Raw genomic sequence first — 26139 nt, forward strand, 5'->3', positions numbered from 1 at the left:
CCCCAAATCACCCTATTTGGTGATTAACAACCTCTAGTACTGTTCTATTTTTTTTCGCGCGTGCACAATTTGTACTTTATCAGCATCTTCTCTGAATCGGGCATCACTTCTTTGCCCTATTGCCCTTTTTTCTGTACTGTCACTATCTTCCAGAGTCTGTTTGGCTAATGACCTCTTCCACCGTTTATTCCATGGGCCAGTGTACGCTGATCAGGACTTCCCACTTCTGCAGGTCTCTCAGGGGAAACCGCAAAATGCCTGGTCGCTGTCCTTTCATTCTGGGCTTATTCACGTCAATCCATTCAGTCCACCTCCCACAGGGCTTCCTCTCGGCCGTCGATCACCTCCTCTCTCCTTACTTAGGGAAGCCTGTCGAGTTGTCCCTCCAAGTCTCTTGCCCATCTCCCCTACGCCCACCCAGACCGGAGGGTCTGTAAGTCGGTCCGCAGCCGCCCCGACCGGCTCTTGGGCCTCGACTGACTGGACGTGAGTCTGTCCCGCGCCGGCGTTTCCATCCGTCCCCCGTCTGCCTCCAATTCGGCAGGAACTTTACTCCAGCCGAGAGGGGAAGGGCGGGTGAGCGCTGGTGCGGGTCGAGGCGCCCGCAGCGGGCGCGGGGCGCGGCAAGGGGCGCCGGGTGGGGTGGGCTTGCGAGCGGGCTGGGGGTGTCGCGGGCCGCCCTGCCCTATAAGGGGCCGAGCCGCCTCCGCCGCCGGGCGGGTGCCGGGCGGACCGCGGCGGCGGCGGCGGCGGCGGCTGCTGCGATTGGCTCAGGCGCCCCATCCGGGGACTGGGCTCGGCGCTGCTCGTTCGCCCTAAAGGTACCAATATGGCGGAGGTGAGCAGGGGAACCGGGGAGGAGCGGCCGGGCTGGAGCGGGCGCCCGGCGGTCTCCCGCGGTCCCCAAGCCGGCTTGGGGGAGCCGAGGCCTTTCCCGGGGCCCTGCGGGGGGCGGCGTGGCGGTGTGGGGCCGCAAGGCGGCGACGGGCGGCGGCGGGGCCGGCCAGGGGGCGGGAGCGGGCGCGGGAGCGGTCTCCCTCCGGGACTAGGCCGCGGCGGCTCCGGCCCCGAGCCGGCCGGGCGGCGGGGCCGGCCGAGAGGCGGCGGCCGGCGGCAGCGAGCCCCGGTCGGGGGACGCTGCCGTGCCGTGCCGCCGAGCAGCTTGCGCGGGCCGCTGGAGCCTCCGCGCCGCCTCCCGGGGCCGGGGTGGGTGGAAACCGGCCGAGCCCCCCCTCCGCGGCCGGATCGCAAAGCGGGGAGCGGGCTGCGCCACTGCCCTGCGGGAGGAGTGTTTTGTGCCCCCGGCCCTTTGGGTCCGGGCTGCGGGCCGAAGGAGTCTCACGCTCCACTTTGCTCCGGCGCTGAGGCGAGCGGGATGCGCGGCCGCTGGGCTTCGGGAGAGGCAAGATTCCCCGCCTCGCAGCCCTGGAGGTGCGGGAGCCCCTGGGGGTAAACGGGGAAGACCAAGACCCTCGACGCTCTCTCCACGGGCTCTCGGTAGCCCCACTTTCCTTCCGTTTAAGGGGGTCGGCGGGGCGAGCGGAGCTGCCCTGGACATGTCCCCCGGGACTAGTGAGCTGGGGCGGGAGGATGGGGGGCGGGGGGCGCAGCAGAAGCCCCCTGGCAGGAGCCCACTAGGTCGAGGAGCTCGCTGTTGGGCTCGGGGAGTGACTAAATACTCCGGGAGAATACCACTGTCTCTGGGACTGCGGGTCCGCATCTCTAGACGCGGGAGAGAGGAGGGGGGGGGCTTGCGCTTTTGGTTTGGGGGCGAGTGTCCGGTTTCGAGCTGGCCTACGCTCGGGGACAGAGGACAGCCCCGGAGTTGGGGCTACCGGGCCCCAAGGGGGTGGACTCGTTGCAGAGGGCGAGTCCCTTCCAGGAAAGGGTGTTGCCTTGCGAGGTGTTGTTTGGGGGCCGTGGAGAGCCGGTGGGATTCGGGGGACTACTGAAATGCTAGGGTATGGGGGACTGATGCTGCGAGCCGACTGTTGTGGGTTCTGCTTCTCTGCTTTGTAACTTGCTGAGCTCCAAGGGGCGGCTTGGAGTTGCCTGTTAGACACCGGGCTTCGTCCCGGGTCTGCGAGTTTGTACACTGGGGACTCGGGGAGGAAGGCGAGGCAGCCAAGAGGGGCCCGAAGGGGGCCAGGAGCGAGTGGAGCGAAGCTACGTCTTGCACTTTTGGCAGCTGCGGAGGAGCGCTGGGCTCCGCCTCCTCTGCGCCCTGTTGCCGGCGCTGCCTCTTCCCCTGGCTTCGCGATCTAACCGCACGTCTTCTTTTCTCTCCTAGGCTTCTTTTGGAAGTTCGAGCCCAGGTTTGTTCTGTTCGCTTACCTTTTCGGTGGGCCCCAGCGGGTGGTGATGGGGGCCCAAAGATCTATTGCTCAGTTCTTCCAACAAAAATTTGTTTTGCGAGTTTTTCATCATTTGTTTTTAAGAGGTTTCAGTGTTCTTTTTGGTAATTAAGTTGTTTGAGGAAGGAACAACTATTCTATCTCATATTTTCTCTCTCTTTTCCCTTTCATGTTGAAAAAAAATACTTTGTTACAAAGCTGCTAACTGACATGTTCTTTTAAAGTAATATATCTAATTCTCACATACCCTGCTTTTATTTTTCTCCAACCCTGAAACAATTAATGCCACATCTATCCCAAACTTTCCTCTAACTTCAGCAGTTTAGATTTTAATTTCTTTGACAATTCGTCTTTCTAATTTGTCAGGACTTTGGGGTTGCTTATATTGATATTAATCACTTCTCCCCATCTCCCCTTACTTTGTCTCATACATTTTTCAGAATTGAGAAATGCCTGTAGATTGTGTTAAATTGAAAACTGAGAGTTAGGTAAAGCTGACCCAATTAAAAGAAACACATACTTTCTGAGGTTGGTCATACAGAATTTTTGAGGTGAGACAACATTAGACCATCTAGGACTGTGTTTCTCAACTGTTTTGGTGTCAGAAGCCCCTGTCAGGATCTGATGAAAGCAAGGGACTCTGTGTACAGAACTCTGCACATAATGGGTAATGGCATGTAATTTGGGGTTTGTGGAACCCCTGAAACCTATCCCATGGTAAAAACCTTTCCTCATGTGCTAAAATGTAAGGACAGCTTTGTTTCAGTTTTTCATTCCTTTCCAGCCCCTTTTTGGCTGCCTCTTTTCCCTCATAGTCTCCAAGAAAAGTGCCTCTAAACTAGTTCAACTCCCTTATTTTACACTGGAGGAGACTTAAATAATTCTGCTGAGAGTTACCTAGTTAATACCAGAGTCTGGATGGGCTCCCAAGTCTTCAGTTACCACATGTTGCCTTAGAGTGAACAGACCATTTTCCTTGTATATTACTTTGTGTATTTAGTCAATCTTCAAGGTCTCATTTGATCATCATTTAAGGTATTATAATTAACACCAAATAGAAGAAATTTGTGGCTATTTTGAAAATAGTCTTTAAATTGTTTTTAAGTTTGTTTCATTTTGAGACAGACGTTTCTTTGTTAGAACTGATTTCAGGGAAAGAATATTTATGTACAAGATGCCAAACATCTGGATGATAATGGAAGTTTTCCATTTTGCATCACTGTCTGCGTTTAAGAAGTTGCAATCTAAATAAAAAGCAACAGACAGTGTGATTTTTGGAGTTTAAACAAACTTATAACTTATTTTTAATCAATTAGCCAATTTTTAAGAGAATTTTAGAACCAGAAGAGACTAGAGGTCATCTAAGCCAACCCTATATATTTTACAAATGAAAAACTGGACCCAGGCCCAGAAAGTTTAAATAACTTACTTCAGGTCCCAGAAAGCCAGGGACAGAGCCAAGAGTAGACTCTGAGGCCCTTCCATTTCTGGCCCTTATTGAATGAATGCTCTCCTCAAGGGGAAACTTCGAAGTGAGCCAAGCGATGTGGATTAGGAAGAGGGTAGAGCTTAGCCGTCAAAGAGGTAGAAAAGAAGGAAATGGCAACCCACTCCAGTACCCTTGCCTGGAAAATCCCATGGATGGAGGAGCCGGGTAGGCTACAGTCCATGGGGTCTCACTCAAAGAGTCGGACACGACTGAGTGACTTCACTTCGCATTTGCTACCTTACACTTTGGCATACCCCAAAGGTATCCAGGAATTTCTCCAAAAAAGAAAATTTGTAATGGTTAATGTTCTGCTTTTCTGCTGTTTAACAAGTATTCATCTTTCTCTAAAATTAGCTTAAACCACCTGTATGTCAATAGATTTTTAAAATCAGCAGGTTAAAATCTTTCTGCGTGTGAAAAATAACATCATAATGCACACCTCCTAAAGACATGTTACAGAAATTTTATTATTTTCAGGACTAATGACTAGAGTCCTCTGAACTCAGCCAAAAACATTGAATTGTCTGTGATTTTGAAAAAGCTTTGGTCTAGTTCAGTGCTTTGGTAATGAGCTCAATGTCCTTTAGTGTTTGAAGTTTTAAAATATTAAAGCTTGAGTAAAACACATCAGACTTTTTTGTGTTGAATATGCTTCCTTCCAATTCTCCCTTTCTCTACTCTTAAGATTCTGCTACTTCTTTCCCCTCTGAGAGTCATTGGTCTAGCTGAATTACATATTAGAGTAAAACAAATGGAGAAAACTCTGTTTTTCATAAATGTGACCTTATTCTCTTGCAATTATAGATAGTATTCATTTCTCCACTTGGTTTTCAGGGTATCCTGTTGACTTCAGATTTGCCATTAAAAATCATTCATTGCCATCTCTTTCTGGCCACATCTCAAGGCTTTCAGGATCTTAGTTCCTGATCAGGGATCAAACCTGTGCCCCTGGCTGTGGAAGTCCTAACTGCTGGACCACTAGGGGATTTCCAGGCACTACCATCTTATAAACAAGTTTGAGTTGACCAAAACAGCTTACAATGGGATATATCTTCCAAAGCCCATAGACATCATTTTCTGTATTCCCTTCACATAGTCTTAAGTACTTATAAGTAGTCCACAGAAAGGCATTCTCATACGGTTTAGTTTTGGAGAGCTTGAAATACTGTTACAGACAGGAAAAGTGAGGTGGTGCTTTTCAAGACTGAATTGCTGTGTAGCTGCCTCATAGAAACTTGTGTTTGTTCTAGAAAACCAGGTTTCTGTTGTGATTTGAACTTTTATTTGAGGGTAAGAATTGAGTAAAATTTATATCCTCTCCTCCTGAAGTTTTTAGCCTCAGTGTATAGCAGATTCTTGTGAAGTCTTCTATTCATAACCCTTTTGACATTTTTCTACTGCTTTTAGACAAACGTATAAAACTAACTGATAAGTGACTTTTCTATTAGAACATTTTTTAAAAGACCACTCCATTTAAATCACTTTGTTGCTATTAGAAGTCATGTTCTCATGGATTGGCCAGCTTATGAAAGTGGTTATAAACTGGCTTTTTTCTTTTGCTGATTTAAATATCTTTTCAGAAACTGTATGGTCTTAACTTTATAACTTGTGAAGTACATAATAAATGCATTTAATAAAGCTTACATATAAACATTAGAAGGAGCTGGCAGTAGAACACAGATTATTTTCTTTTGTAAATGGCCTTATGAACTTGTAAAGTGATTGAGTGTTTCTTTCTAGTTGGGTCTTTGTCTTCTGAGGATCATGATTTTGACCCCACTGCTGAGATGTTGGTCCATGACTATGATGATGAAAGAACTCTTGAAGAAGAGGAAATGATGGATGAGGGTAAACACTTCAGTTCTGAAATTGAAGACTTAGAAAAGGTAAAGGTTTTTACTTCAGGGTTTTAATACAAACTTATAGTGAAGATTTATACAAACATAGTAAAAATTTCGAATTCCATTATAAATTATTTTACAACCTATCTGAAATAAAAATGGTATCAGAATGACCTACTGTATAGGACAGGGAACTATATTCAGTATCTTGTAATAACATATAATGGAAAAGAATCTGAACAAGAATATATATGTATATAAGAGCATGTACACACACACACACATATATAAATAAGTGAATCACTTGAACGTACACCTGAAACTAACACAACATTGTAAATCAACTATACTTCAATTAAAAAAATAGTATCAGCATATTTACTTTTGTACAGAATGTTACTGATTTTCTTATTTTGAAGAATAGCCTAATAAGTACACTTTCATTTAATTAAAAGTTATTTTTTATCTCTTAATCTGTTTTTTTTGGTGGGAGGTGGGGTTGTCCCTTGGTGGCTCAGACTGTAAAGAATCTGCCTGCCGTGCAGGAGACTGGTGTTCAATCCCTGGGTTGTGAAGGTCCCTTGGAGAAGGGAATGGCAACCCACTCCAGAATTCTTGCCTGGAGAATTCCATGGACAGAGGAACCTGGCGGGCTACAGTCCATGGGGGTAACAAAGAGTCAGACATGACTGAGTGACTAACACTTCTGCTATGCTTCCAACCATTTTTAAGTTTATACCAGCACAATGAAATAGGTACATTTACAGATGAGATTGCTGAGATCTAGAGAACTTAGTTCTCTAGAAGGAGACTAAGTTCTAAATCCTAGCCCAGCCTCTTGGCACTATACCACACTGTTTTACTGAATTAGTAATACCCTGTATCCTACCCTCCAGTTATCTTTTAAAAAGTTGGTAGGGTAAATGTAGTTTATAACTTTTAAAACCCCCAATTTTTAAACACATAACCAGAAACTACAGAGAGGCCTCCATGAAAGAGGATTCCTTGAAAAGATTATATTTATCTATAAATTAACCTTATTTGCAAATTTCTAATCAACCCAGAATAACAAATTTTTCAGGAGTACTCTGAATTTTTCATATTTCTTTTTCTTGACGAAGACAAAGAACATTCTTATATGATCTTTTCTGCTTTTGTGAGGCAAAGCTGGGCTATTATTATCTTTCTTCCTTCGTCTTAACACACAGGAGTCTTCAGGGCCTAGACCCCAGGCTTGCTCCTGAAGAGTTGAAATTTTCTAAATATGTTCATTCCTTTGACAAATTGATGCAACATAGTTGCAGTTAGATTTAATTATTTTAAAACAGGTGTATCTTCTACAAAAGCTAAACAGATTTGGGAATATAGAGAGAAAATTGCTAGGAAATACTCAAGAAAAGTCTTGCCTATTACTTCTTTCAGGGGTGATGACAGTGTGTTGCCTGTTGATAAGAAAAGATGCCCAATATTCTCAAGGTCTGCCTTAATTTTTTCCAGGCAATTCCTTTCTACTTCTCATGAGTGGGTAGCCTGGAATAACTGAGAATTATAATCCAACTAGCATTATCACTGAGCCAGGGATTGTGGTGGGTCATTGGATTGCAAAAATTAGCAGTTTGACAGTGTTTTTGGACTCAAGCAGCTTACGGTCTAGTGCGGGGTGACAAATGGGAACAAAGATTTTTTTTGATGTCCTCTGCTAAGAACTGTGAAAGCAGTAAGCAGTGAGAGCTATGGGAGAAAGGATTTATGTGTAGTAAAAGATGTTTAGCCTCATGTGGAAGTTCGTGGAAGGCTGCGTCTTACTTCTCTCCTCTAGTTTTTTAAGTCAGGATACTGCTGTGGGCATGAGCAAAAGTCCTAGGTGGTCTCATGATACACCTTCTTTAATTGTGTGTTTGCTGTTAAAGATAGGGAGACAGCAGTCTAGTTACAGCATGATATAAAAAAATAATACTAATGTGCTAGACTGTGCTTTAGCTATGCAAATAGATGTATTGTCATTAAACTAGTATAAATTTAAAATTTCTTTTAATGTGTTAACATAGTTACTACTTGAGTATGGGTAATCTGGTAGAGATCTATGGACCAGTAAAATTTTGTTTTTCAGATTTGTAGGTTTTATTCTTCCAGAGATTATAGTAATATCTACTTTAGTCTGTGTTTAATGAGTTTTAAAAGAAAATTAGGGAAGATATAGAGAAATAATCAACAGCAAAGAGTTATTTACTTAGCTATTCCCAGAAATACCTAGTTTCTATTCCTGTGATTTTCATTTTGTTTAGTATAAAATCCAGTAATTAAATCTTTGCTTTATAGTGATGTCTATCACTGAATTTTGTAGATTCAGAAAAATTATAGGTCTTTAAGTATTTCAGCTTCTCTTTAGGCAGTTTTTCTTCTTGGCATTTTGTCACATTCTTGGAAATCGGGACAGAAAAATACAAGTGATTTTTAAGTAAATTCTAGTGAAGACCCAAGTGCTATGTCCCTGCTCAGAAGGCTCATCCTTCTCTCATTGAGCAAGGCACAAGAAGAACTATTTCTAAGAGTGACTGGCTGCTCGCTTCCTCTGAACTGTGATTCTTATCTATAGTAGAGTTTAACTGTAGTGCTTGTGTGCTCAGTTGCTCAGTCATGTCTGACTCTTTGTGACCCCATGGACTGCAGCCCTCCAGACGCCTCTGTCCATGGGACTCTCCAGGTAAGAAAGGAGTGGATTGCAATTTCCTACTCCAGGGGATCTTCCCACCCTAGGCCTCAAACCTATGTCTCGAGTCTCCTGCATTGCAGGTGGATTCTTTACTACTGAGTCACCTGGGAAGCTCATAATTGTAAATGTGGTCTCTATTCTTTATTGATATTTAGTGAAACATGAAAAGAAAAGAAGTAGTAGATAGAGACACATATGTAAAGAGTAAAGATCATTTTACTTATAAAGAAATTTAAAATTATTTCTGTACAATTTAAAATAATGTATTAATCTTATATTATGGAACAGTGATTCAGATGATGGTACATGGTAACAGTCCTAGGGATTTGATGTTCATGTTTTTAAAGATTAGAAGTTTTTAATGCTTATAGTAAATAAATTTGATAGTTTATAGTCTATATATGCCCTTTATTTTGGTTCTTAAAAATTTTTAGTACATTGTATGTTATGGAAAATAAAAGAGGTAGAAAGTTAGTTTTCTTATAGTGGCACTTCGGTAAGTATAGAGAATAGATTGTGTGACAAGATTTTAGTTACCAAAAATACTAAAATAAGGTTTGTGTTATATTGTATTATATTTTAATTTATTCATGTTATTGTTTCCTGATAGGTTTTAATTAATAATCCTAGAATGAGACCTAAAACTTTTTAAAAAGTAATTTACATTCCTGCTTTTATTAATATAGAGATTTCTCCTCTGATATTCATTGTAAAATGAGAAAAGTAGAAAAACGTCTTTTCTACCACTTAGACTTGGGTTTAAGTCCTTATTTATTTGTTTTTAAAGCATTTTAGAAAGTTACATGTATTCTGCTTTGCAGCCTGTATTTTAAGGTATCATACTGGTGGTATATTAAAATTAGTTTGTACCTCACTTAGACAATGTCATTGACCCTATCTAGCAACACCGTCAAGTGTGTCAGAGAAATATTAGCATTATTTCCTTGGCTCAGAGGCCTTGTTGATTGTAAGATGTACTGTAGATTCAAAAATAGCATAGATGGGAGCAGAGAGGAGCCTTGCTTTGAGAAATCTGTACATCGGTAATAGGATGCATCCTGATTTCTGGTATGTGAGGCTGTGCATCACAGGATTAAGGAAATAATGTGTTTTTCTGTTTACAGATGAGGAAATAGAGATGAGAGGGGTTAGGTGATTTGCCCACAGTAGTAGTTAACAATTAGGGAGTCCTCTGTCTCTAAATCATGTGCTCTTCCTGTTAGAAATCCTTCAACTTATAGAACAGTTCATTGATATAAGTATGACTGGACTCAAATGTGACCCTAGAAATTGAAATAGATTCAACAAAATGCCTTATAAATAAAGTCCTCATCCCTGGAATATGGTGCTAGATCAAACTTCTGAGTTGATCTCAACACCATGGATCCTTAGAGACTTAGAGATTTGCTAATTCAATTTTGAAAACATTGCTTCTATGCTTCAAAGGACTAAGTGATTTATTAATAGGCTCTAATAGAAAGCTCATTTGTAAAGTACTTCAGAGACTGGATTAATCTTTTCCAGTTTTGCTTTAGTACAAAGTCTTAGTACAGATACTTTCTGTGTTTCAGCACCAGCCCCTTCTCAGGGTCATTGTATTGTCATCCCTTGACTGGTATAATGAGCTTTCCACTAAGATGGTCACTTCCTCCTTCAACAGATGATCATACTTGTATCTTTATAGAGAAAGTAGAATTTTCATGAATAACTGCTCAGATCTTCTGTTTGCCCCACACATGCAAACTTAGCTTTTATACTTATTCTTTCTATGTCCCCTCTGGTTCCAAAAGTATCATTCACACTCCAGGTTAGTCCTGAATTTTCATTCGTTTCGTCTTCAGTTTGTTCTTCTGCCCCGCCCCCCTTTTTAAATTTCAATGTGGAATCCTACTGATACATTTCTCACATTTGGAAATTCTCCTTTGACCCTGTGTTGCTTTCTTCATTCACCTTTTACAGTGTATGTATTGTCTCTCCGCTCATTCAGTCTTCAGCTTTGCTTCTCCCAACAGATTGTAAGGTCACCAGTAATTCCTGACTGACAGATACAAAGAATTCACATCTATCTGTATCTTGCTTTATCTCTCTTTGATATTTGACCTGAGTGACCATCCGTGGTTTCTCCATTTTTGCTTCTTCCTTAACTTAATACTCCTGCATTTTCTCTTAGTTCTACTTCTACCCTCTGACATCTCTCTCCATTGTATATATGGGCTTTACTTTATTTACCCCTATTTTAATTGATGAATACCATCAATTAAACCCTGTACCCCAGGGTTCTAATTTTTGTCTTTCTCACTCTCTCTGCCTTTCCTGGATGACTCGTTCAAGCCCATTGCTTCAACTTGCACCTTAAACCATCATCTACCATCCCACTTGTTTGTCTTTTGTTTTGGTCTTATAATTGCACTGTAGCTATTTAACCTTCTCAGGCTAGAAATGGGCAATTTACTTAGACTACTGGGTAATCTATATTCCCTCTATCAAGTAAGTCAAGAAACAGATTCTTTTCTCTTAATTTTGCTTGGATAATTCCCTTCTTTAATTCGGGCTCTTACTCTTCTACTCCCCTAGGACATTATTTTCAGAATGAAAATCATGTCCAAAATTTTCCAGACGTGTCCCATTGCCTATAGGGTAGTATATCTGAAAAATTCTTCTAATAAAATATAGATCCCCGTCTCTCTACTCTCCCTGAGTGAGCTCATCTACTCCTGTGGCTGTAAATATCATCGAGATGCTAATGAATGCCAGATTTGTATCTTTAGCCCAGCCTGATCCTCCGAGCTCCAGGCTCTCATCCAGCTTGACTTTTCCACTTGGATGTTTCATAGTCCTCTCAAACTTAACTTGTGTCCTCTGCAGGACTCCCTAATTCCTTCATCAGCCTTCCTGTCTTTAGTCTTTTCTGTCTCAGTAAAAGTCACCACCACCTAATTGCTCAGATAGAAATCTGGGGAGTTGTCCTTTCTCCCTTTTACTCCATAGTCCGTTTGATTCCCACCTCAGACTGTATCTCACCTATTTGCTTCTTTCCAAGTCTGTATCACTAACCCAGCATGAGTCTCCCAAGTGGTCTCCCTGCTTTTCTCTCTCCACCTCCCACAATTTTTCTTCATACAGCTGCTCAGGATTTAAGAAGAAATAAAGTCATGTCACTCTAGTTTTATAATTCTCCAGTGGCTTCCCATTGCGTTGGGAGTAAATTCCAAGTTTCTTTGCCGAGAACCCTTTCTTGATCTCCCTCTGTTTCTCTTTCTAATCTCCTCTCGAACCCTGCTTCACTCTACTCTTTGCGTTCTGGCCATTGGCTTAGTGGAAAACCACAGTCAGGCCTCAAGTGTGTTGTTTCCTTGGCCTGGAATGCTCTTCACAGGATTGATTTGGTCACTTCTCAGATTTCGGCCCTCAGCTGAAGGTCTTCCTCTGCAACCCCATGACAATAGGCTCTCCACGTAATTCTGTATCTCAGGACCGTTTTCCTTTGCACGCATGATAATCGGCAGTTCTGTATTTGAGGATTGTCAGTAGCCCCCCTCGTCTGAAAGTTGTAGAAGGGTAAGACCTGTGTTTCACAGCAGCACCTGCCTCCTGGCAGTCACTACTCAGTCAGTGTTTCTGACGACAAGCCGCAGGTCCCTAGAATACAACCCTCATCTGTTACAAGCGTCTTCGTCTTTCAAGACTTCGCTCAGTCATTATCCTCTGTGTGACACTTCGCTATCGTGTGCTATTAGATCCTGGAGTGTAGGTCTTCCTTCCCACCATTTCACAGCACCAGTTCCAGAGTTGATTATTGCAGCTATCATGGTGTTTTATAATTGTTAACTTATCAGTTCCTTCCACCAAGACTGAATTCCTTGAGAGCAGGAAGTTTTTGGGAAATTTTCTTTTTCTGTAGCCGGTAGTCTTCCACACAGTTCCTAGAACCCAGTAAATGCTGTATTGATGGTAAGGTGGACTATCAGTGCCTGGTGAGTGAAAATTGCCATCTCCCTAGTACATGGAGGGAATCTGAAACTTTAAAGTTTTAGAGAAATATCGCTAACAGGTGGTTGGCAAAGGCTGCAACCCAGTCTCATAAGTAGTGTGAATGAAAGGGAATGGGCTGTGTGGACTTTATAAGGAGCAGGACCAGAGAAATTCTCATTGTGGTTCTGGCACCTTCAAGGCATTCTTTGGAGAAATAATTCATGAAGTTTTCCCATGGCGTGGGTTAACTTCTGTTCATCCTGACCATACAGCTTAATTTGAGCTGAATTTGTCCATGCTTCCGAAGCAGTTTTGACTGATTTCAGTTCCAAGCTGAAAAGGTTTCATGAATGGCATGGTCATTGGAAAGGTGCGTGTCTCCTATTGCAAATTTACAAATTGGCCTTTTGTCATATACCTTATTCTAAGCTCATACATAACATGATCGTTTTTCATTCAGGCATAGTGCAGAATGTAAGTTCTAGACTGCAGAAGTGTGTTAGTCACTCAGTCATGTCTGACTGTTTGCGACCCCATGGACTGTAGCCCACCCAGTTCCTCTGTGCCTGGGATTCTCTAAGCAAGAATACTGGAGTGGGTTGCCGTTTCCTTCTCCAGGGAATCTTCCTGACCAGGAATCAAATCCAAGTCTCCTGCTTTGTGAGCAGATTTTTTTACTGTCTGAGCCACCAGGGAAGCCCAGCTATAAAAGTGAAGGCCAATTCTTAGGGATCTCCGGAACCTGTGTCCCCTGTGGGCTGTAGGGAGCATCACTGGTCCTCCTTAGCTCACTGTTTTGGTCAACTGGGCATATTTTGCATACTCTGCTTCACAGTTTCATGCTGTGTGCTTCATAAGTTAGATGTGTTTTCTTAAGGGGAAAACTGAACCGTGAGCAAGTTTTAAAAGCAAACCTCTTAATAGATGGACATAAACATCTTCAAAATATTTAAGAAATTAGCTAGTTCAATGATGTATGGGTTTATACATTTTTTTTTTTGAGTATAGTTTCTTTACCATGTTATATTAGTTTCCACTGTACAGCAAAGTGAATCAGCCAAACATATACATGTCTCCCCTCTCTTTTGGATTTCCTTCCCATTTAGGTCACCACGGAGCACCGAGTAGAGTTCTCTGTGCTATGCAGTTAGGGGTGTATCATTTTGAAGTTATTTAAATGATAGTTATGAATGGTTCTATGCACTTTGTGGTTGAATTAAAATATTTTTAAAAAGGAAATATAGCACTTATTTTCAGATTAGTGAAGGGGAAAAACAGCGACTGAGGGCCACTGTGTGGCATCGCATAAGCATTCATAGCACAGGCAGCACTGCAGCGAGTCTGTGACTTTATCAAAGCAGCACTGCCAGTAAGAGAGCTAGAGTGCCTGGAATGCAGATGCAGAATTAAGCCCCAGTTTTCTCGTCTGTAAGCTGGCGGTAATGCAGACTTCATCAGAAAGTTGCAGGGGAAAAAGCAGCTGGTAGAGAATGTAGATGCAGTAGTAGGAATATCAAAGGATAACTGTGTTTTGAACATTAATATATGAACATAATAGTGTTCATAAATGTTCAGCCAAGGTGTCTTATTAGGTATCCTCCTATTAACACAAAGAATAAATCAAATGGTCAACTGTTAATTGCAGGGAAACAAGCTAAAAATTATATGAAGTCATTCTTCAAGGTGAATATAGTAATGAAAAGTGGAAGAAAAAGTATGCCCTAAAGCAAATATTTGACAAAGTTTTGAAAAAGTAAAATGATGCTGGAAAATGAAAACTAAGATGTTACTTGCTAGATTTTTGATCATATATTAATTACAGCTCTTAGTATTTGATCCTGTTTTCTGGGTATTGTACAGAAAGCAAAACTAAAACTCGGTTTTTGATTTGGTACTGCTCTTCTGATATGTGTGCTTTATGAACATGAATGGCATCACGGTTTATCTGCCGTTCAGCATTGTGGCATCTACTGAGTTCATGTCTGTGCTCTGGCTTGAATAGGAAGGAAACATGCCTCTAGAAGATTTATTGGCATTCTATGGCTATGAACCTGCAATTCCAGCTGTTGCAAATTCCAGTGCAAATAGCTCCCCAAGTGAACTTGCAGATGAACTACCAGATATGACACTAGACAAAGTAAGTACGAGCATGGAGAAGAATTCCAGATCTGTTACCGTTGACTGCTTTTATTAGTTTCTTTAAAGTACTTCATAATTCTGAATTGTAAACTTCTTGTGGACTGTTGTCATTTTGGTGACTGATTTGAATATTGTTTGGCTTTGATCTCAGTACTTTAAAAGTAGTAATAACTTCATGATAATTTGAATATTGGAGTTTTCTTCCATAACTTCTTATCTTTCCTGTGTAGCTATATTATATCTACACTTAGATTTTGCCCTAACTTCTTTTGATCCTGTGGACACATGAATGCATTGATTAATAGATCCCCAGATGTTTTCAAACAAGCTGGCTTAGGCATGGAGTGGTTGGAGAGAAGTTCTGTTTTCTTGGGCTCTGGGAGTGAGAGCGGCCATAGCAGCCAAGACCTCAGGGGTGCGTCTTTAGCACAGGCTGGTTGTAGGGTGGCCAGTCCCTGGCGAGGAGAGTTCAGAGGCATGGTCTCTGCTGCTGGACCCCTGGGAAGCTTTCCTCGACTTTCAGGTCTCTAGCAGGGAGAGGAGTCCACATCTTGGAACCTCTTCCTGGGAGTTGTGTTGTCTCCACTTTTCAAAAGTGATGTTAATGTACCAAAGACCTTAATGGCCGTAGGCATACAGCAGATATTGAGTGCCTACTGTGTGCTAGGCACAAGGATGACTATATACTTACATAAAATTAATTCAGAACTGTTTCTTTCAAAATTATATCACTAGTCTGAGTGGTACATTAGTTGAACTTTTTAAAGTTACTGAAAGAGTGGAGTTTGGAGACTGTTTTGTTTTAGTTATTTAAGTTGGCAGAAAGTGAATTTTAACTTTTAACTGCCTAGAAGTAAGATTATGTTGTAAATTCACTAAAAATCAGTCTGTCACTTCAGATAAGTTCTCTGAATACCCACAAATCGGGCAGATTGTTACATCATAAATGTGTAATAGTATGGATCATTAGATATTACATATACTTAAGTAGTAAATGTTATTAAGTAATTATGTACATGAAGTAAATTATAGGAGAATTTCATATTTACTTTTCTCAAAACTGAGGCTTCAACTATTAATAGTTCTTAACTGTATTGTAATACCATCAGGTTTATGAATAATGTTATAAAGATTTTTTTTCAATATTGATGGGATATAATTATTTCTAACCCTAGTGTTGCATTCCTCTTCTTATAGGAGGAAATAGCAAAAGACCTATTGTCAGGTGATGATGAGGAAACTCAGTCTTCCGCAGATGATCTGACTCCATCTGTGACTTCCCATGAAACTTCTGACTTCTTCCCTAGACCTTTACGATGTAAGAAATCCAATCATTACTGAGTAGTAGTAGCACTGATACTGTGGCCTGAGTACATTTTGTTACGTAATGTAGTTTTTATCAGAATATTTTAAGTGTTTTACTTAATTGAAATAAAATACTACTATAATCTGAATAAGATTATAACATTTTTTTATTGGGAGAGATGTAAACTAATACGCTGTTTAAAAATGAAAGCATTTGTTTGGTTTTGCAAAGCTGTTTTCTTTCTCAAGACTCATCTGTTGCTAAGGCAACCAGTCTTAGTTCAGCCATGAAATTTTAGACATTTTTTAGGTTTCTGTTAAAAAGCTCCTATTTTCCTGGTTTTGAAAACTGCCGTCAGTTGCCAACAGTATTTTTGTAGTTTTAGTGATTGATTTAATGCTTTCTTTTTAATTCCTTGGTGTTATCTTTTAATGTATATCAGCAATATTTAAAAGGTCTTTGGGCTGAAATAATTTCTTACATGCAGTTTTGCTTATTTCTCAGGTATTTTTATGGTTGAAGAACTGTTCAGTTAACAAGTTCCAATACAATACACATACATGTGCAAAAAGACTATTTTTATGAACTCATTGTGCCGCTCTGTGACTCTCTCTCTCTGGATTAATGTAGTCCAGTGCTCTGCTTTCTCCTCTCGCCTTTCCAAACTGTATGGTCGTACACCAAATAATTATAATGATAACATGCGTTTTCTTCATGTTTTCAACGTCTTGACTTGTGTAAAAGTGAGAATAGTACAAGCAGTTTAGTGTATTTGTGCTGATCTCATTTATTCTGCAAATTTTTATCACAAAATATCAGCCGCTCTTTCAGGTGCTGCAAAGAAAGGCAACAAAACCCTTTTTTAAAATTTAATTTTCTTCTTTTAAGCAAATACTACGTGTGATGGAGATAAAGAATCAGAGGTTGAAGATGTTGAAACAGACAGCGGTAATTCACCTGAAGATCTGAGGAAGGTATGTTAAGTTACCATTGCAACTTTAGATCATTTGGCTTAAAGTAGCTTTTAAAAACATTTCTGAAATAATTTAAAGGTAATTTTGCAAGATGACTTTAGACTTGTAGTAATTGATGAATGAATTGGAACTTTTTTCTCAGTATTTATTTTTATAATAAGTTGTTTCTACTTCTGAATTTTTCTGAAGGAAATAATGATTGGTTTACAATATCAAGCAGAGATTCCACCTTATCTCGGAGAGTATGCTGGTAATGAGAAAGGTAAGAAAGGCCTTTAATTTTGATAATATTTGGTAAGCCAAGTTATCTCTCAATATGTTTATTTCAGTATCTGATTGTATACTCATCCTGTGAATGTAAAGATAGATTTGGAGTAGGGGAAGAGTTAGCCTGACTTAGGAATAATGTATCAAAATTAACCTTGAGACTCAGAGAACCACTGCCCACCCCCTGCATCCTCCCAGCTCTTGTGGTGCTTCTTAGTATGCTAAGCACCTGTTAAAATAGTGGAGCTGCTCTTAATGTACAGCTCTTTGGCCTACACCCCACTCCAGTGGGAGCTGGTAGCACTGTATCACCTGAGATAATGACAACAGTAGGGATAAAATCTTTTGCGGAAGAAATGCTTAAGAAAAATGAAGCTGGAAGAAGTTCCCTTGCCTCAGCCCTGAAAAGATAGAATGTAAGGATTCAGGGCTTCCCTGATAGCTCAACTGGTAAAGAATCTGCCTGCAGTGCAGGAGACCCCGTTTGATTCCTGGGTCAGGAAGATCCGCTGGAGAACGGATAAGCTACCCACTCCAGTGTTCTCAGGCTTCCCTTGTGGCTCAGCTGGTAGAGGATCCGGCTGCAATGCGAGAGACCTGGGTTCGACCCCTGGGTTGGTAAGACCCCTGGAGAAGGGAAAGGCTACCCACTCCAGTATTCTGGCCTAGAGAATTCCACGGACTGTATGGTCCATGGGGTCACAAAGAGTCAGACAGGACTGAGCGACTTTGACTTCACTTCAAGGATTCTGCTGCTTTTGTTACACACTCCTACTTAAGTATGATCAGTTTTCCTCACGTTTTTGGTAGATTGTAACTATAGCTAGTTCTGAGAATGTGGATGGATGAGGTGGTAGGAAGTAAAAATCCAGGTACGCTCTCCTAGCTCCACTTGGAAACCACCTAGATTTGGCCCTGGGCAGAGTACATGTTCAGCAGCAGCCAGTCCTTAGATGAGACATGATGGAGGTGGTATTCGCTCAGTTCTGCACCTTCAGAAAGGAGCGTATACCTTCTCTCTTAAGAAGAGATAAACTCAAACTATTTTACCTATGTAAGTTTTGACCAAAGAATAAAGAAACTGGTTCCAGAAGCTTACCTCAAAAGTTCAGTCCGATTGCTTCATAGGCACACTTTATTTTTTTAATTTCCTGCTCATTGGGAGTAGTAGTACCTGCCTTATACAGTTGTGAGTGTAAAGCACTTATTATGGTCTCTGCTATATAGTGAGCTCTCAGTAAATTACTTTCATTAGCTATATTTAGTAATTATTATACACTTAAAGAATGGATTGAAGTTGGAGCAATGGGATAAATACTTGGGCCATCTGTGTGACTTTATAGTGTGGAGTGGAAGCTTTGAGAATGGCAGCAGTGTTTGCATTAATAAAATATACAGTTTGTTTTAGTGACATTTGCTTATTAAGTATGAGCTTCTCTAAAAGGTGGAAACTTTGCTTCTCTTACTGTTTACCATTCTTTTCCATTTTTCATCAGTATATTAAAGTAAAAATAGATCTTTCCTAGTTATTTCATTACTGGCTGATATTTTTATTTCTGTTGGTTTGTATTAATTTGTTGGCAATTTTTAACCTCTAGACATTTCATAGAGTCATTTAGGGAGTTAAAGAAATTTTCAGTAAAGTTATTACTGAATTTACACAAGTTACTTTTACCCCCTCATTAGAAGAATGTAAGATACCACTGCTGGGTTTTATATTAGACTACTTAGAAAAGTCTCTATTAGACTACATAGAAAGCCTCTAATTTGGTAAATCCAGCCACCAAAAAAACTTGCTTGCTTTAGTCACTGAAATACTTGGTCCTTAATAAAATTTAAAAAAAAATTGTTTTAAACCTTTATTGATGAAAGACTCAGCTTACCAGACAATCAGATGACCAGGGTCTTCAAAGTTAGTTACTTGTATAGGAAGAGGGAGAACAGTTTGTGTACATCTTGTAGTGTGTTGATGCATTTAATGTGTTAATGGGATTTTCTTTATCAGTGTATGAAAATGAAGACCAGTTACTTTGGCGTCCTGGTGTGGTTTTGGAGAGCAAAGTTAAGGAGTACCTTGTTGAGACCTCATTAAGAACTGGAAATGAAAAAATAATGGATCGAATTTCTGCAGGAACACATACAAGGGACAATGAACAGGTATACATCAATTTTTGTTGAAGTAGCAGCTAACTAATGTAGTATCTTCTTGATATTCTTGTATTTGATTAAAACATTTTTAATGTATGAACTGGCTGTGTCTTTCTGATTCTAAAACTTAAAAAAAAACCTGAGGACCTAATGATCACCGTTCTGTATTATTTCATATCTTCTAGCTTTTTTTCCTTTATACACACATATGTTCCACTTTAGATACCATTTTGTATCCTTTTAATCCCTTAATCTCGTTTTCTTTGCTACTGAGATTTCTTTAATAGTTCATTCTTGGTGACTTGGTGACTGTATATTCCATCGTATATTTAGACATTCTCTATGATTGGACTTTGAGATTTTACTGAAGTTACTTCTTGGATTATTCTTGAACTTTATTAAGGAAGTGGTTGAAGTTAATGTCTATTAAGTGTGTATAAATTTGCTTTAGGGGATCTGTTAAGTACTGTGTACTTGTAGATGCAGAGCAGTCTCCTGATGGTGCGTGGGGTAAGCGCAGGAGCAGGGCCTCTCAGGGTTTTTTCTCCCTGGCATTGTTTTGCCCCTCTCGTATACCTTTTCGCTTGTTATTGCTGGTCTAGTTAATCCTGACTGATGGGTGCCCAGAGATAGGTGGACTCAAACTTGAATTTCCAAATAACAGAGAAGCCATACTAGCTGAACTTCAGAGCAGTTTCATCAGCTGTCAACAGGAAATCCTGTTGGATTTTTCTACTGATATTTTGTTAAAACTGTAAATTAATTTTGGAAGAATTAGTACCTTTAAAACATTAAACCTTCTACTTGAAGAGCATGATCTGATTCTCTGTTTGATTTTTTTAATCACTTGAATGTTTTTGTTTAAATATCGCATGTATCTAATTGATTCCTCATTGTCTTGAAATGTATGTTTGTATTTAGCTTTTTAAATGGGATCTCTAGTATATTTGTATTTGTATATTATTGATTTAGAGAAATATATAGATTAAAATTTTTTTCTCAAGCTATTGAAACTAATTTAGTATAATGATTTTTCAGTTGTTTCTCTTAGGTTTTCTAGTCTTAAAATTATTATTAAATTAGACTTTTATTCCTTCCTCACCATTTTTATATCTTTTATTCTTATTATATGTCTTACTACATTAGCCATAACTCTCAGAGACTTTTGGTAGTAATAGTGGTTTGAGGCCTGCTTTGGTTGAAAGAGCTTCCCAGGTGGCCCAATGGTAAAGAATCCTCCTGCCAATGCAGGAGACACAACAGACTCAGGTTCAATCCCTGGGTTGGGAAGATCCCCTGGAGAAGAGAATGACAACCCACTCTAGTATTGGCTGGAAAATCCTTTGGACAGATGAGCCTGGTGGGCTATAGTCCCAGGGGTCTCAAAGAGCTGGACACAGCTGAGTGAGTGACCACAGAGTACACCTCAGGTTTTTACATTAAGCCTAATACCAGCCATGGTTTGATGCCGGCTGTTTTCTTAGAATAAGATAATATCCAGCTACTTACAACTGTTACACTTTTTTGTCTTTTTAAAAATAAAAATGGGTACTGATTTATCTGAAGCTTTTTTAGCAACTATTGAGATTGTTTTTAATGGTTGATTATTGATGTATTGATTATCAACCTATTAATGTGTTAATAGGTTTACTCATATAATTGCCTTTCTTGAAATTTACTTGACAAAACAGATTATTAATTAACTTTCAATTGAGTTCTGTCTGCTGCTATTTAGCATATTCATAATTCCAAACAGACTTAATGGGAGGAAATTCTAATTTTTAAAAAATGCTATCTTCCATAGTAGATGGAAATAACTAAGACCATTATAAAGTCCAGTCATTAAAATATCTATCCTGCTACTCTAGGCCTGCTGCTGTTGTCTTTTATTACAACTCTAAAAGTCAGGGAGTAGGTGGTAACGAGAGACAAGACCATGATTCTTACTTTTCCCAACTGGAAATAAACAGCTAAAATAGAAGAAGTCTCCCAGCTCAGAAGATCTAGCAATTAAAAAAATAAAAAAGCAAGGAATGATTTTGGTAGATGACTTCTGAGCAGTAGCGTGAGAATGAAAACACTCCTGGGATGCCAGAGTCAGTGGATAGGATAAATTAAATGTCTAGGCGAACATACGCTTCAGATGTCCTGAAATTAGCATTTCAGCTGGCATTTGTCAGGATTCTTAGAAGGCACATGTTTTTGTTTGTGTGTGTGTTTGTTTTTAATGCTGCTAAGTATGAACTTTTGGTTAGTTTTATTGAATAGTTTTTTCCTCTTTCCCCTAGGCATTATATGAACTTCTCAAGTGTAACCATAACATAAAGGAAGCAATCGAAAGATACTGTTGCAACGGAAAGGCATCTCAAGGTAAGAAGCACTTGGGGTCGAGAGAGGGAAAGGACAGGGGCTGGTCTTTGGGATCAGAATAAGCAGAGTATAAAGGTCGGAGTAGTCCTGTCACACTTTTGTGTAAGATCTGTGTTCATCTTCATAGCAAATAATTTTTTCCTTTTCTTGCCTTCTACTTGTAGACATACCAGAGATTGTTCAAATACAAATAGTTACCCCCCTGTCACCTCCAGAACAAAGCAGATCCCAGAGATGACAGTATATCCAGAGTAATTAACAAGAATGATTTTATGATTTCATTGGGGGAAAAAAGTTGTCTTTTCTTTCTCAAACCAGACAGGAAATGAAAAGGAGATTAAAAATTTAAAAAGAAACATAAAATATATTCCAAACATGTATAATAAACATGCAAGAAGTATATTTTTAGTAATCATGTAACAATACTTTTATAGTGCTTAGGTTTTGATTTGTGTGTGTCAAGGAAAATGGTTAACTGTAATTTCAATATTTTTGTCAGACAAATGGATTGCATGCACCACAGCTGTCATTAAGTATATGTAGAGTGAAATAATGCTTAATAATGTAAATAAACTTGGAAAAATGTAAACGCTGAAAACAGTGCATCGAAACTTGTGGATGAAATAGTCTATTGAAAGGTTTCCTTGTAGTAGCTGCTTTTTTGAAAAAAATTATTTTAAGCTCTCAAAACTCTGAAAAGCTAAGTGCATTTAATTTTTCTTTAGTTCAAGGTTTCTAAGATTTTCTTTTTCAGTCAAACTGTTTTTCGCCTTTGTGGTGGACTACTGTGAATGGCTTTGGGGACCAGTTCTCCATTGTGAGTGAGGCACTTCAGGTCTCCTCTGCTTCAATTAGATTTAATTCATCAGTATTAATATCTGCTGGGAAGTTGAATGGGACTTAGTCTTTTGAGAGCATAAGCTGTTTTTTATTCCTTTTATATTTCTGCAGTATAGCACTCTGCAAACTGACTTTAAATAAATGTGTTGATTATTTATGGTCTCTAATTAATTAGAGACCATAAATGATTTTGATATAAGACCAAAGTAAGACGTTTTTTTTTTCTGTAAAGGAAATAACATTTTATTTTTTTCTAATTAAAAATGCTCATTCTTTTAAAAAAATTAGAAAAACAATGAACATAAATTGTAGGAAAAAAAAATAAATTCTTGTCTCATACAGAGAAAAAAAACCCAATGTTTATATTTTGGTATTCTAAATTTTTTTGGTTAGGATTACTAAAAGCATACTTTTAGTAAGGACGTGTGTGTGTGTGTGTGTGTGTGTGTGTGTAGAAGTTTATAGTCTTTTATTAGGAAACCATACTGTAAGTAAATCAGTGACTTGTATATATGAGTTTTGAGGCCGATTTATTTTGTTTTAAAATTTCTTTAGAAGGAATGACTGCATGGACAGAAGAAGAATGCCGGAGCTTTGAACATGCACTCATGCTTTTTGGAAAAGATTTTCATCTTATACAGAAGAATAAGGTAAGTTAGGCAACTTAGACATAAACAGAAAAATTGCTTAGTGATTACAGTGAATATAAGCAAATAATTTATAAGTCACTTGGGTGGGGGAAAAAAGCTATAACTTGTTAATGCTCCCATGCTATTAACATATTGGTTACTTTCTGATCAGTGTTTCTGTAAACTCAATGTCATGTCATCTAGTTGCTCAGTTGTGTCCGACTGTTTGTGACCCCATGGTCTGCCAGGCTCCTCTGTCTATGGGATTCTCCAGGCAAGAATACTGGAGTGGGTTGCCTCTTCCCTCTCCAGGGGATCTTCTCGAGACAGGAATTGAACCCATGTCTCCTACATTGCAGGCAGATTCTTTACCATCTGAGCCACAAACCCAATAACTGCTCTGAAATACAAAATCTAGTTTAAAAAGCAGTAGGCCTAGAATATTTAATAGCAATAGGCATTGAATATCCAGTTAAATATTTCAGAATTCTAGCTTCCTTAGGACAAAAAGAAAGAATAAACAAATCATATTTTAATGAGATACAATTATCTCAAGCTTTTTAGAATATATACACACTTTTAAAAAAAATTGACTTTATTTTTTGGAGGAGTTTTAAGTTCATAGCCAAATTGAGAAGGTAGAGTGAAGTCCCATGTATTTCCTGCTCCTGCACACACATGGCTTCTTCCTCCATCAGCATCCCACACCGGAGTGGTATATTTGTTACAGCTGATAAATCTACACTGCCATATTTTTATCCCCCAAAGTTTATAGTTTACATTGGGATTCATTCTTTGTGTTATATATTCTATGGATTTTGAAAAATATATGACGATACCTACCCACCACTGTAGTATCCTACAGAATAGTTTCAGTGATCTAAAAATTGTGTCATATAATTGGAATCATACAGTATGTAGCCTTTGCAGATTGGCTTCTGGACTTAAGTAATATGCATTTAAGGTTCCCCCATGTTTTTTTGTGGCTCATTTCTTTTTATCACTGAATAATATCCATTGTATGGATGTACCAGTTTGTTTATCCATTTACCATTTGAAGGACATCTTGATTGCTTTCAAGTTTTGGAGACTTACAGTTAATGTGTTTATTGAAAGGTATACTTTATTTCTTGGTTTAAAATGCTTGTTCCTATATTATGATCTTATAACAAAGCCACTAATCACAATAGAGGTTCTGAAACTTCCTTATTGGGTAATTAAGCAGGGGAGAAACTGTTTATTGGGTAAAGATACGGAATTTTTTTCTGTACATCTGAATTCATACCTTTAGTTGTATATAGTTAGAGAAACCCTAGTCTGGATGTGGAGCCAAGTTGAGTAAGGCTCAAATTTTATTATCATTTTTGATTTTCTACCAGGCTTTGTTGCAGCTAAGAGCCAGATGCATGATAGAGGAAAAATCTTGCCTTTAGCTGGTGATCATCTTAAATTCCAGATGCGGTTGAGTACTGATCCCTTTACAAACAGCATCTCTTTTGGGTCATGGAGCCCTTCGATAATCTCATGAAGCTGCACCCTTCTCCCCAGAAAAGTGTACTTGAATGACATTTTGTGAATTACTATATCCCATTGAGGCTCATTCATGGATCACTTAGGGTTAACAAGTAGCCTTGGTACAGTCAGAATCATGGTGAAAGTTCAGTGAAGAAAAGTAAAGTATGTCAGTGTTTTAAGATTTTCAGTAAAGGTGTAAGATAATTTCTGAATGCACATTTATTATTATTATTACATTCTGATTTAAATAAAAAGCCTTGGGCTTTGGAAGGTAGCCTCATTATTAAATAGTGTGAAAATAAAAACAGTTTACTAGTAACATATTCAGAATTTCATAATTAGGAAGATAGAAAATAAGACCCATGGGTGTTAAAAAGTTACTAAAAATGTGTAGAATGTTTTGGTTTTTAAAAAAAGTTCAACTTTTTTTAATTAGGTGAGAACTAGAACAGTTGCTGAATGTGTAGCATTCTACTATATGTGGAAGAAATCTGAGCGTTATGATTACTTTGCTCAACAGACAAAATTTGGAAAGAAACGATACAACCATCACCCTGGAGTTACGTAAGTACCATGGGCTTGACTTCAGGGATTTTTGTTTTTAACTGTGATATGCAGTCACAGCATTATTTGGGTGTGTTTTTTAGGGACTACATGGATCGTTTGGTGGATGAAACAGAAGCTCTGGGTGGGACAGTAAATTCTTCAGCCTTAACTTCTAACAGACCTGAGCCTGTACCTGATCAACAGCTAAACATTCTCAACTCTTTCACTGCCAGTGATTTGACAGGTAAGAACATGAGCATCTTTTTGCATTTTTTAGTGTAATGTGGGACAGAATTATTTCCTCTTTGTTGCATGATGTAGGACCACTTACTGAAACTATTTCTCATTTCTTTTTAGCTTTGACCAGCAGCGTAGCGACCGTCTGCAATCCAACGGATGTGAATTGTTTGGATGATAGCTTTCCTCCACTGGGCAACACACCCCGTGGACAAGTCAATCATGTGCCTGTTGTAACGGAGGAGTTACTCACCCTGCCCAGCAATGGGGAAAGTGATTGTTTTAATTTATTTGAGACTGGATTTTATCACTCAGAGCTGAACCCCATGAACATGTGCAGTGAAGAGTCAGAAAGACCAGCAAAGAGATTGAAAATGGGCATTGCTGTTCCTGAATCCTTTATGAATGAGGTTTCTGTAAATAATTTGGGTGTAGACTTTGAAAATCACACACATCATATCACCAGTGCCAAAATGGCCGTGTCTGTGGCTGACTTTGGCAGTCTGTCTGCCAACGAGACCAATGGTTTCATCAGTGCCCACGCTCTGCATCAGCATGCCGCCCTGCATTCTGAGTGAAATGAGTGAAGGGCCCAGAAACAGTGGGTGTGCAGTACCAGTACCAGGAAAGTATCAGGTTTGCTTAGTCTTTCACTGGAAGTTTGAACTTTTTTCACTATGACATCAGTGATGTCAGTATGTATAGAACTATATCTTGATTTATCAAGAGTATTTTCATTTTCAATCCATAAATGTGGAAATGAACTATGATCAGCAGAGTTGGGAACTAAGATTGAACT

At 39.5% G+C, this 26139-nt stretch overlaps 1 protein-coding gene across 1 annotated transcript; it reads left to right on the top strand.

Annotated features, from left to right (window-relative positions):
* Nucleotides 1-829: 829 nt before the first annotated feature.
* MIER3 (MIER family member 3) lies at nt 830-25918 on the top strand. Its single transcript, XM_052658956.1, is given in 13 exon segments — nt 830-1431; nt 2116-2315; nt 5584-5729; nt 14372-14506; nt 15706-15826; nt 16703-16788; nt 16978-17050; nt 19061-19212; nt 21492-21573; nt 22969-23063; nt 24994-25121; nt 25205-25347; nt 25461-25918. Coding segments are annotated over 13 exon segments (2421 nt in total).
* The last annotated feature ends 221 nt before the right edge of the window (nt 25919-26139 follow it).

This window comes from Budorcas taxicolor, chromosome 20 (genome assembly GCF_023091745.1).
Source record: "Budorcas taxicolor isolate Tak-1 chromosome 20, Takin1.1, whole genome shotgun sequence".
NCBI classification, from domain to species: Eukaryota; Metazoa; Chordata; class Mammalia; order Artiodactyla; family Bovidae; genus Budorcas; species Budorcas taxicolor.